Here is a 12,437-nt window from a genome sequence, read left to right as displayed (position 1 = left end):
AGATTAAACTTTAATCTGCAGTGATTTGTAAACATAAAGGAACTGCTTTCTCTTCCAGCTAAGTTTAAAAATCACTGCACAGCAGTGCATACCACTTTGTGCTTACATACTTTGCAGTGATTACCACAGACTATGTAGGAGCACCAAGGGTATGCACTGCAGGGCGATTTGCAGTGGGTTTTAAAGTTTAGAAACCCCTGTATACCACTCAGCGACAGAGCTCTTACATACTCTGCAGTATTCACTGCACAGAATGTAAGGACACTGAGGGGTACTTGGCTGCACTATTTTCTTACCATAAAATCCATCCGTTTTTTTAAGTGAGGGTGCATTTTGTGCTAAGAAATAGGCACCAAATGTCCACTCCACCCATCGCAGAATTCAGTGGAACCTCGCCAAACTTTAATGTAATTTCTAGGAACTTAATGGAATCAAATACCCGCAATTCTGCCCATCCCTATTTTTTTACTAAATCTGAAGTGTGTTGGAAACAAATACTTCAATATGATTAAAGCAAATCAATACACTGACTATGTGTTACCATTTCCACACATTTTTGTTTGTGTGCTGTATAGTTTTATCTGTAACCCTGTCTGTGAAAATGTAATGGTCATTTCAACTGAAAATATGTTGTCTGTAATGGCATTGTGCTACCACACCATGCATGCTCCTCTCAACACCACTTCACTCTACTGTGCACAACTCCACCCAACTGCACTCTACTCTGCTTTTCTTTACTTTACACCACTCCATGCCACTGATGTCTATGCCACTGCACTCTACTCCACTCTGCACCACTCCACTCAGTCAATTCACTCTTATGCCACTGCACTCTACTCTGCACCACTCTACTCAATGCTACTGCACTCAACGTCACTCTACTCTACTCTATCAATCAATCACTCAGGATTTTTGACCCTTGAGGGTATCAACACTCTGGAGTCCATAGCTGCTTCATTGTGCTCTTTTCACTCGAACACTATGCCACATCACTCTTCGCCACTGCAGTCCACACCACTCTAGTCTAGGCCACTCCACTCTACTCTGCACAGCTCTACTTTATGCCACTCCACTCTCTACGCCACTCTGCAACACTGCATTCTATACCACTGCACTCTATGCCATTACACTCTATGCCACTCTACTCTATGCCGCTTTACTCCACTCTCTGCCACTCCTCTCTATGCCACTGAGCTCTGCACCACTCCACTGTTCACTATTACACTCTTGCTAATGCATCACTGCACTCTGCGCCACTGCACTCTGCACCACTTCACTCTACCACAAGGCCCACTGTGTCACTCGACTCTGTGTCACTGCACTCTGCTGCACCACTGCACTTTACCCCACTGCACTCTACATACCTTTATTCTATACCACTTTACTCTGCACTACTCCACTCTGCACCACTGCACTTTCTACCACTGCACTCTAATCTATGCCACTGTATTCCATGATACTGCATTGTACGACGCTGCACTCTATGCCACTGCCCTCAACACCAGGGCACGCTACACCAGTGCAGTCCATGCTACTTTATTCTAAGCCTCTCCAAGCCACTCTGCTCCACTGCACTTTACTCTACTCTGTACCACTGCACTCTACTCTGCACCACTCTACTTTATGCCACTGCACTCTATGCCAATGCACTCTATGACACTCTACTCTGCAACATTACATTCAATGTCACTCTACTTTGCACTACTGCATTCTATACAAGTACATTCTACAGCACTGCACTCAGCGCCACTCCACTCTGCATCATTCCATGCTACGCCACGGCACTCTGCAGAACTGCACTCTATGCCACTTTACTTTACAGCGTATACTCTGCACCACTCCCTGCCACTCTACTCTTTACCACTCTACGCCACTGCACGCTATAACACTCTCCTCTACACCACTGCAGTCTATGTCGCTCTACTCTGCACCACTCCACTCCGCACTGCTGCTCTCTACGCCACTGCACTCTACTACGCAGCACTATAATCTACGCTATTGCATTCTACAGTGCTGCCTTGTAGGCCCTGAAATATATGCCACTGCACTCTACATCACTATACTCTGCCACACTGTATGCCAATGCACTCTCCACCAGGCCACTTTACTGTACGCCACTCAAATGTACGGCACTCTAAGTAACTCCACTCTATAGCACTCCAGCACACACTCTATGCCATGCCACTCTTCAACACTGTATGCCACTCTTCTCTATGCCACTAGCTTTTAACTATGATACACAGCAGAATCATTGGTCTTCAACATTGCTAAAACACATTGGCAAAGGCAATAGGTCTTGCATAGGTGATGTGTATTGGCTCTTCCAGTGCTTGTTATGGTTCTTTCTGGAACATGCCTTAAAATTAGAACTACGGAAATGGCATTTCTTTGAATTTGTATGTGGCTTATGATGACTGTACTTGGCATGTTAAGTTTTTCCTAGGTATGAGATGGCTACACTCCTGGCACATTATGGTTACACTTTTTTCATAGCAAGGCAATACACTGGCTTATCATGGCAGCACTCTTGCTTGTGATCAGCTCAAAATGACAAAATTTCACTTTCCGTAACATCATTGGGCATTCAAAGGGTGAGTGGTATCCCTTCTGCTAGCTCTGGCCCTTTAGTGATCCGATGTCCATTCAGAATGTATATGAAATCATGATCATTGTAGAAAACATGCTATGTCCTTTCCAGTGTGTGTTTCTAATGGTGTCACAACATGACATGTGTATGGGTTTGTTCTCCAACACTTTTGGAGATACTCCGGGTAACATTCTGTCATAGTTACTGTATTGAGATAAAATGTTTTGCAACTTAAGGCTTACGACAAGTATGTAGGCCAATGTGGATGGGTAGAACAGTTTAGAATTAATGCCTGAATTCTTAAGCCAAATGTGCTATTAAATAATTGGTTGGATTTTAAGATGTCTACTCAACTTCTTTTTGGTGAAACATTAAAGAAATATTCACTATCAAAGGGGAATCAACATATAGTGGAGATATCACCAAACACATCTGGCCAATCCCTACGTCAGCGTTCAGCCTTTGCATATGGTTAGCACACAAAAGTGTCCTTATCAAGTATCTTAGTACCTCTAATTGATTCTGAACCTGTAATATCAAAACATATATTTTCCAGTACATTAGACCAGGGTGAGACATTTGAAAATTGGAACCCAAAGGTTGGAGCAAACCTACCTCCACTGGAGGACAGGAGGAACACTGCTGGGTTCTGGACCGAGTCCTGGGTATGGTGGAGGAGGAGGCATCAACATAATTTCTATGGAAGGAAATAACACAAATGACAAATGCATTTATTCAATTTCTATTGCTCTAATTGCTATCATCTAACCATAAGAAACCAGGCTCCAATTCAAAAAGCTAAGTTTAGACGTGAAGTCTAGCTTTAGACCTGAAGTCTAAACTTAAACTTCAGTTCTAAACTTTGACTTCAGGTCTAAAGATAGACTTCAGGTCTAAAGTTAGACTTTAGGTTTAAGTTTACCTTTGTGAATCAGGCCCTCAGTGTCCACATTTTGGTGCCAGTGCCTGTATCATCCATGCTTCTCTCTATCACTGTTATTGTAATATCCACAGAGTGGGTAAACACAGGTACTATAAGAAACAAAACAGTGTCCATAGAGGCCTACTGTTGTCCTCTGTCACCATCTGTGCCACCATAAACATGTATTGCAATGACCCATGAGAGTTCAATCTGCCACCATCAATGCTCCTGTTAGCTCAGTTGGCGTCATTACTACACAGACACAGTCATCATTTGTGTCCAGCCTTGTGTTTACTATCACGTATTCAGTTTATTAAACCTTTTTCGATTTTATGGTAAAATTATAAAAGTGTACACCACATACAACAACAGTAGATGTAAACGTAAACATATCCATGATTGGCAGCAATAATGCAAAATAAAACCTGAAAAGAGTTCAATCAGATGTAAAATGATCTAATCAATTTAAAAACGGTTCAAATAAATTGAGCTAAAAGGGTCCATTTTGTCGCAACGGGAACTAGAACTCTACATTGCAGTCTTATTGGATAGTCGAAAGGAAACCAGAAAAAATCCTACCTTTGGTGACACTAGAACCTGTAAATAAAGATATGTCGGTCTGATTTGCCTAAAATGTGCCGGGACCAACAGAGGCCTGATATACTTGTGGCATAAGTATAAAAACATTGGACACACAAGTACAAAATGCATGGAGTCACAAATTGAGATATTATGGCAACTACAAACAAACAGATCAGGCGATTTGTACCAAGCCACCTTTGGAAACAACAGCTGGTGAAAGTTATCTAACTTTAGAAATGTTAAAAGATGTTGTTCCCTGTTTGAAATATTCAGGAGGAGGTAGGGCTCTAATCTGTTTACGGATTTAACCAGGGTGTAGTTCCAAATGGTCTATTTTGTAAAGGCAGAATTTTCCATTTCAATTTCCACTCTTTGGAAAAAGGTCTGCTTAACCCATGCAAAGTCCTTTTTTGTTATTCCTCCAGGGTTAGCGTATAGGCGTGGGCTTATTAATTCCTTAATTTTTTTTAAAGTTTTGCAACCAAGGGATATGAGCCACATTGTCAAAATGCGAATAATCCTGTAGTATAATCCTGTAAAATGCAGATCCTCTGTATACCAAACTGAGCTTCACATTAAGCGAGGACAAACCCAAACAAAATCTACAATATATGGCATACCTATCTTTTCATGTGCATTTTCGGTGGGAATTCCTTGACCAATGGCTAGTAAATTTCTGAGGAATTTGTTCTCTACCACCTTAAGTCAATCAGTGTTGGCATACCCCCAAATTTCACTGCCCAAGGTAGCCAATGGAACAACATTTTGCTTTATAAATATCAAGTAATAGTTTAGGGGGATTATGCCCAATGCACTTTGTAAAATCTTGGAGCCCGGAATTTACATGTTGGAGGCCCCTCTATTTTTAGATAAAAGGGGTTTCCAGCTGAGGCCCGAATTGAGCAGCAAACCCAGGTAGAGAAATAGTCCACCCTGGATAAAACATGACACTTAGCTGAGTGGTTAGAAGATTTGACATTCCTAGAACCCACCACCATAGTATGCAAGGAAAACGGGTTACATTCTGAAAAAACATGAAACGTTTTCCTTTAATTTTTTAGGAGCAGGCAGTGGTCGATGGGACCACTGCTCGGGAGCAGCGAGAGATGTCGCTTTCTCCAATCCTGGCACTGGTCTCATGGATTCCCAGGATTGGTTAAGCCCAGCTGGATGTTACGTCAGGAGAAGAAGACGACTGGAGCGTGGAGGGCGCGGTTTCGCAAAACATAGTAAGTATCTTTTTATTTCTTTTGTGTATTTAATTGTATTTATGTACTTTTTAAAACCTTTTTAAACCTTTTTTTTTACTCTCCCTCTAATTGGCGGATTTCCCAGTTGCCACTGTCTACTTGTGGATATATGTATATCTGCTCGACCAACTAAAGGTAAAGTAAAGTCTCTAAATTTAATTTCATTCCATTGGCTGAAGAGGGTTGATACAAAGCCCTCTTTGTACCTTTCTCTGGAGTTAAAGGCATGAGCTGTGGCAAACATTCAAGATTTGTCTATGCTCATTTAGAGAATTTGTAATTGCATCTGTTTCAATATGGGTGAGCTCATGAGCACTACATTTGGTGTGTGAGTTATGGTTTGTACGGCCTCAAAGCAAAACCAGTTATGATGGGTGCTACAGTACTTGTTACATGCAGTATTTGTTACAAGTTTACCTAAAACATTAGAAAAACAGTTTATGACATACCTGAGTTGTGCAGGTTGGAAGGCAAATTGTATTGGTCTAATGATTTTTCAGGACTCTCAACTTCAGTGGACTCGCTGTTAAATATCCACATGCATGTGTTAGTAAAGGTAGAAAAATCACACAATACTATGCATGAAACACAATGTAGGAAGAAAACATAATATATTGCTGGCTCATTATTATCAACTATCACTTCATAACTTGCTTTTACAAGAGGCTGGATCTTCTATGGACAATTACATTCAAGAAAAATCTTACTTTAACCCAACAATTGACAAGCTATTGGAGGAATTGTGTTTATTAGGACCTGTATTTTGCTATGTAAATGCAGAATCAGCTTTTTTTGTTTTGCCGTTCATCTTTAAGTAGCTAATTATGAGTCTATACCTTGTTAAGCCACACAATTTGACCAATGTACATGTATAAATCAGAACAAGAACTCTGGGTAGTTCTGGGTGGTTATTGCGACAGCTGCTCCTGTTAATGGAGCGCATCCACAACACCAGCAGACACTCTATCTAACTCACCTCAAATAGCCTGTTTTTTTTCTACCAGAGTTTTTACCATTGGATTAGCACAGTATTATCCATGCGGAACAGAAAAGCGACAAATCATTTTGCCATTTTTGCAGCAAAGAATGTAGGCATAGAATTAACTAGTTCTATTGACACCAAGCTGAAAAATGACAAAAGCCTTTTACCATTCCAGGCACAGTATTACAGCTTTGAAATAATAACCTACCATCCAACTCACCTTTCAATATATAAAAGCAGGTCATGACACCTGTGTTTCTTTCTCATTAAAGTGCATCAGAGAATGTAAGCAGTACTCTAAGGGCCCGATTCACCGAACGAACTTAAGACAAAATCCTAAACTTACTACTTTTGGTATTCACAGAAGTTAGGATTTTGTCTAAAGCCTGTCGTAAGACAGACTTAAGACAGACTTAAGACTGACTTAAGTTAGGAGTTTGTCTTAAGTCTGTCTTAAGACAAACTTGAGACAAAATCCTAACTTCTGTAAATACCAAAAGTAGTAAGTTTAGGATTTTGTCTTAAATTCGTTCTGTGAATCGGGTCCTAAGTGTGTGGCTGTTTGGTTTTGTTATGTGTTATAGGGTTCTTATCAAGCGCTCGTTCACCAAAACGGTTTCTTGGCGCTGGAGTAGACCTCAGACAACAACAGAGGGGAAGACCTAGTTATCATATGCCTGGGAGAACAGCCATGTCTTCAGCTGTTTTCTGAAAGGTGCATAAGAGGTGACCGACCTCAGCTCCAGCGGGAGCAAGTTCCAGATCCTAGGAGCTGAAACTGCAAATCGGGAACCACCATGTTTCTTGCGTTTAAAAGTGGGGGTGACTAGCAGATTCAAGTGGGAAGATCGTAAGTTACGAGTGGGGGCATAGCGTAGAATCTTGGACGAAATGAACGCTTTACTATTGCCGTACAGAGCCTTAAAAATCGTGCATTCCACCTTAAATAGGCCACGCGTAGCCACAGGGAGCCAATGGAAGCTTTTCATCAAGGGCCGGACACAGTGCCATTTAGGTTGGTGGAAGATCAGTCTAGCAGCCTGATTCTGGACTAGGTGGAGGCGTCTAAGTTAGTAAGCCGGGATACCTACATAGAGAGAGTTGGAATAGTCCAATCGGGAGATGACGAAAGCCAAGATCACTAAGGTCAGAGCTTCCCGAGACAGAAATCTGCTGATCTTCTTAATTCTACGTAGTTGAAAGAACCCAGCAAAGGCCACCAAGCTGATCTGGCCCTTCATTGATAGGTCATTGCTTACCACTGTGCCCAAACTCCTGGCTGAACTAGCAGGGAGGGGAAGGTTGCCTAAGGTAGATGGCCAAAAGTTGGAGTTCCATGGATTCGCAAGTCCACCAGTGAGGATCAGCTCAGTTTGTCTGGGTTGAGCTTCAGTTGATTTTCATTCATCCACTCACTTATGAAGGTCATAGTGTCTTGAAAATGAGACACAGAAAATGGATGGAGATTAATGTCAAAGACTGATTGAAGGTACATTTAATACATTAATTTTTCCTCCCCCTTTTCAATAATTAGGTTTTGAAACTTTTAAAAGTTACATCAAATGCATGCCTCACCACTCAGTCTCCTCTGTCTGCACATTATCTAGTTCTTCCTGCCAACAACATTTATATCATCCATCTGCCTGTTATGGAATCTTCTCACCTCATTGGCCCCTCCCCTGCCATGGTCAGCTTGGCCTGTGGAAGTGATGGATCACTGCACCAGAGAAGCAGCCTGGATTACCACTCTACAGATCCGCTGCTGCTGCTGCCCTGCCTGCCCCTTCAGCTTTGGAAGTAACACTGCTCAGTACTCCTCTGTCACAGGCTGCTTGTTTCCTGTAGTACACTTTTATAAAGTTTAACTTCCTCATCCACTCCATGAAGTTACAACATCATATGATTATGCCACAAACACATCACACACCCTGCAGCCGCCAATTAAAAGTCATATTTCATGTAACTGACTGCCCTACACAGCATCAAGCTGTTTGCAAGGGCTGGATTTATCAAACCTGGGTTCTCCTCTTAACTCCAGTCCAGTATTTGTAACCCTGTGTTTGGCTTCTGCACAGTTGTACTGGGGACATCATTTTTTTGGGTGTTTTTGATTTTGTAATTTGTCCCCGGATGAAGCTGCAGTCAGTTGCTGGCATCAGCCTGGCAGAGAGCTGCCACTGACGTCAAATTGAGAATTTAGGTGATGGGAAAGGATTAGGAGTTGAAGGGCTGTTGCAACCCTATCAGTTATCCCAAGTACCTGCATGACGACTCTAGGGCATTATTTGTTTAACCCTTTCGGTGCTGATGACGGCTCGCAGCCGTCATGAGTCACGGTAGGCGTGTGCTGATGATGGCTGGGAGCCGTCATGACCACACCCATTTCTATTGACCTTCAGCACAGCAGGGGAATATCTCAAGCAGCCAAGGAGTTAAAACCCAGCCAGATGTCCTTCTTTTGAGGAGGACCTTAGATACCTGCGTTCATGCTCATAGGGAACCAGCCTGCCTTCCTCACTTTAAGAGGACTTCACAATCACAAGAGGTGAAAATCATGAGCCTGTGTTTGTTGAAAAACCCTTCGTAGCTCATAATGCCCAACCAGCCACAGAAGAAAAATATGAATTATTGACCCCACCCCCTTCTCCCACATGCTGTCCAAAGTAGGGATGAAAAAGACCATCTATTACTGACTTTTGTTTGAAATATATCTTCTTAACATATCACAGTTTTTTATTGTTTCTAATAATGAATTATTCATGCACCCTGTTATATTGAAGAGCTTTTTGTAATGATTATAAGTAATTGTGCAATAAATGAATTGATCTAATCACAAGAGGTGGAGCCTGCTTCTGATACACCATTCAAGTCAACTGCGTAAATAGATGCCAACACTGTGAGACAAGGCGCGACAGAGCAACATTGGCCATGTGGACAGCCTGGAGAGACCCAGTGATGGTGCATTTTGTTGTTTGTTTCTTTCCCACAGGTTGAACTTTGTTTATTTATTTTTAAATAAAGTTTGGAAGGGATGTACTGATCTTCTGGACACAGTCTAGTGTTCCAGCATATGCCCTATGCAATTAGCCACTCTCCAATTCTGGCTTCTACACTCACCCCAGACCCATTCATCACAAGTGTCACCCGTCAAGTGCCCAGCCAATAAAAGGGGTCAGGTGCATGTGCCTGTGGCCAGTTCCAGTACTATACACTCTGGGGCATATTTACAATAACTGGGGCATCCCTGCAAATCAGCAGGGATGCGCCAGTTATTGTACGCCACAGCTGCTCCATCATGGGGCAAAAATGGGACAGATGCGTGACGCATCTGTGCCGTAAAAGTGGCGCCTTGCTGGAGTTGTGTCGCAAGCGTGACGCAGCTCCAGCAATGCTCTGGGGCCCTATCTAGTTATTGCTGCGTCAATCCTTACGCCTGCTTCAGGCAGGCGCAGGGTTTTGACGCAGCACTGGCCTAAAAGTGACTGAGTGAAATCTTGTAGATTTCACTCAGCCACTTTTAGGAGGCGTTCCTGCGCCGGGACGCCCCCCCCCTGTGCAGAACGCCTATATGTGGCGCCGGGCTTTACAACGTGACGCATCTCCCAGATGCGCCACGTAGTAAGTACCCCGCACCATGGCACAGGATTTTCGCCACTGCGTCACAAAAGTGATGCAACGGCGGCGTAAATGAGGCGCAAGGGGCTTGTAAATCTGCACCCAAGTGTCTGCATATCATTTGTATGGCTGCATGAGGACCTAGGGCCCTAGACCTTACACCACTAAACGGTTGTATGACGTTTCAACGCATGCTTTTACCACGCATGCCTTTACAACACAGGTATTACAACGCAAGTCGTTACAACGACTTGCGGGGGTGCTGGTTAGTGGAATAGTTTAATTTTAAATTCCAACTCCAGTCCCCGTGGATAGTAGGGAAGGTGTTGGATAGAAAATTAAACTATTCCCTATCCAGCAGCGCCCTCCTGTGAAAGTCGTTGTAACGACTTTCGTTGTAATTCCTGCATTGTAATGGTAGTGCGTGGTAAAAGTTTCGTTGTAAACGATGTTCCCCCCACTAAGCAATTTACTTTCATCACTGGCTCTTTTGCTGATGAGCGCGGGCAGGGACCAGAGGCTCTCCTTTCTTATCCTACCTGATCTTCCTGACTGCAGTCAGCTTTGAGCATGAACTCATGGCAGACTGAGGCTCAGAGGCAGATTTCTGAGTGAATCGGGACATGCCCGTCAGGTGCTACCTCTGAAGCGGGAGTTGCAAACATTGTTGTCTCTGAGTGGACCTCAGGGATCCTATCTGTAACTCCCTGGGACTTTTAAAGGATTTTATTTTATCAAACCACCTCCTGCAAAGGGATTTAGTGGGTATGGCCTTTATGAAGTAATGCAATAGGCTACTCAGGAGGATTTCTAAGTAGGGGCGGTGTCTGCTCAATTCTTGACTCCGGCTGGATTTTTATGCATAAAAGAGTAAATGTCAAGAGATTTTAGGTTATTCGTTTTGTGTTTACATTTTGAATAATTGATCTTAAAGTATGTTAAACATGCACCATAAATCCTGTAACATAACAGTTTTTCAGAAATGTTAGTTGATAGTTTCAGTGAAATGTTTCTATACTTCTTGAGTCAAATAGTTGCAAACTAGCTGTGAAAAGCAGTGCCGGAAACCACTGTAGAAACTGACACAATCTGCACATTGCCTGCAGTATACACTTGCACAACATTGACCCCCTACTGGTATTGAGACAGAGCGCAACTTTGCACAACAACAATAAAGCAGGTTACGCCAGCAAAATTTATTTTGCATACTAGGGTTCCAGTAGAGTGGTTTCAATACTAGTTTTTATTTTCAGTATTTTATTATTCAATTGAAGTGCATTTTAATTTTCAAACTTAGGAGGAGGAAAGGCTAGTGAGCCTTGGGAGATGAATGCTCTCCAGAGTTAGATATATACAAAGAGAGCTATTCTTACATCTTCAACTGGACAAAGAGGCTGTGAGTCAGTTTTCCCTCTCTAAGGTAGCAAGGAAACAATGTCCCAAGGTCAAAGAAGAGTTTTCATTGACTTCAGCGGGGTAAGCCCTTCCTGCCCCCCCGCCCAGTACTATCATATAGACTCTGGTGATATCTCAGACCATATCAATCACGTGCATCAGTGTCCCAGTCACCTTGTGTGCAGTTCCATGCCAGGCACACAGCACAGACCAACAGACTCAATGAGGTTCCTACTGAGGTTTCAAACCTTCTTCCAACATCACAAACATTCTTTCTCTGGGGCTGAAGGAACAGCTTGGAACACATTTTCCACTACCTTCAATACTTTAACTTCTACTTTAATCTTCAGAAAATATTTCAAAACCCATCTGTTCAAACAGTGATTTATGGATCACATTGTATTGTCTCTTCCTGTATCCTAGAGGTATAGCACAGATGTCTAATGGCTCTTGTATTCTATACTATCACAGTACTACCCGCTCCAATCCTAGGTTACTTCCTATCATTTCACATGTGCTTCAGATGAAACTATCGGCTTCTGCCCTTTCCCATGCCACCCTGTCCTCGAGCTTTTTGGACAGTGCTCTTGCATCTTATTGGTCCAGTCATAACAACAACAACAACAACAGCAATAACAACAGCAGCAACAGCAATAATAATAATAATAATAATAATAATAATAATAATAATAACCCTTTCATGCGCCCGTCAGCCGGCAGCCGTAGCGAGCACTACCTCCGTAGTGTTGCGCATGTCCGTTGGCCGACGCGGCCCCACCCTCTCAATTAAACGACCAGACCGCGTTTGAATTGCTGCCGCGGTTAATTAGAACAATAATAATACATGTGTGGCATGGAGCAGGAACAGTGAAAGTAAAAATCCTCTCACCACCTCCAGTGAGCAGTAGTCTCAGAGGTTTCAATTTTTGACCAGGGATGTTATCTGATAGAGTATCGTCCTTAAGGGGGACCTACGGACTTTCAACCCTCTCCATCTTCTCAGTGCTCAGCATCCATTCCAGTAACTTAATTATGATGATAGAAGACTATTTCCTAGGATGGCCATCCTAAACTGTGATTACATCAGAAAATAAATGGTGAGCA

The 12,437-nt window shown here is 42.7% G+C and overlaps 1 protein-coding gene across 3 annotated transcripts in view; it reads right to left on the bottom strand.

Moving 5' to 3' along the window:
• The window catches only part of LOC147692969 (protein SSUH2 homolog), a 459,976-nt gene extending 451,826 nt beyond the window's left edge, over nucleotides 1–8,150 (bottom strand). For 2 of the 3 annotated variants that reach the window (XM_086939216.1, XM_086939217.1), the window contains exons 1-3: nucleotides 7,987–8,150; nucleotides 5,791–5,864; nucleotides 3,203–3,284 (exon numbers count right to left, since the gene is read on the bottom strand). In XM_086939216.1, the coding sequence (XP_086795342.1) occupies nucleotides 3,203–3,284; nucleotides 5,791–5,864; nucleotides 7,987–8,009 (179 nt within the window). In that variant the 5' untranslated portion in view covers nucleotides 8,010–8,150. Of the gene's footprint in view, nucleotides 1–3,202; nucleotides 3,285–5,790; nucleotides 5,865–7,582; nucleotides 7,758–7,986 lie in introns of those variants that run through there. The other variant, XM_086939218.1, reaches the window with a different exon arrangement.
• Nucleotides 8,151–12,437: the final 4,287 nt, after the last annotated feature.

The sequence above is a fragment of the Lissotriton vulgaris genome, chromosome 9, assembly GCF_964263255.1.
Source record: "Lissotriton vulgaris chromosome 9, aLisVul1.2, whole genome shotgun sequence".
NCBI classification, from domain to species: Eukaryota; Metazoa; Chordata; class Amphibia; order Caudata; family Salamandridae; genus Lissotriton; species Lissotriton vulgaris.
Note: the sequence above shows the minus strand (reverse complement) of the source record. Positions and strands in the feature narration are given on the sequence as shown.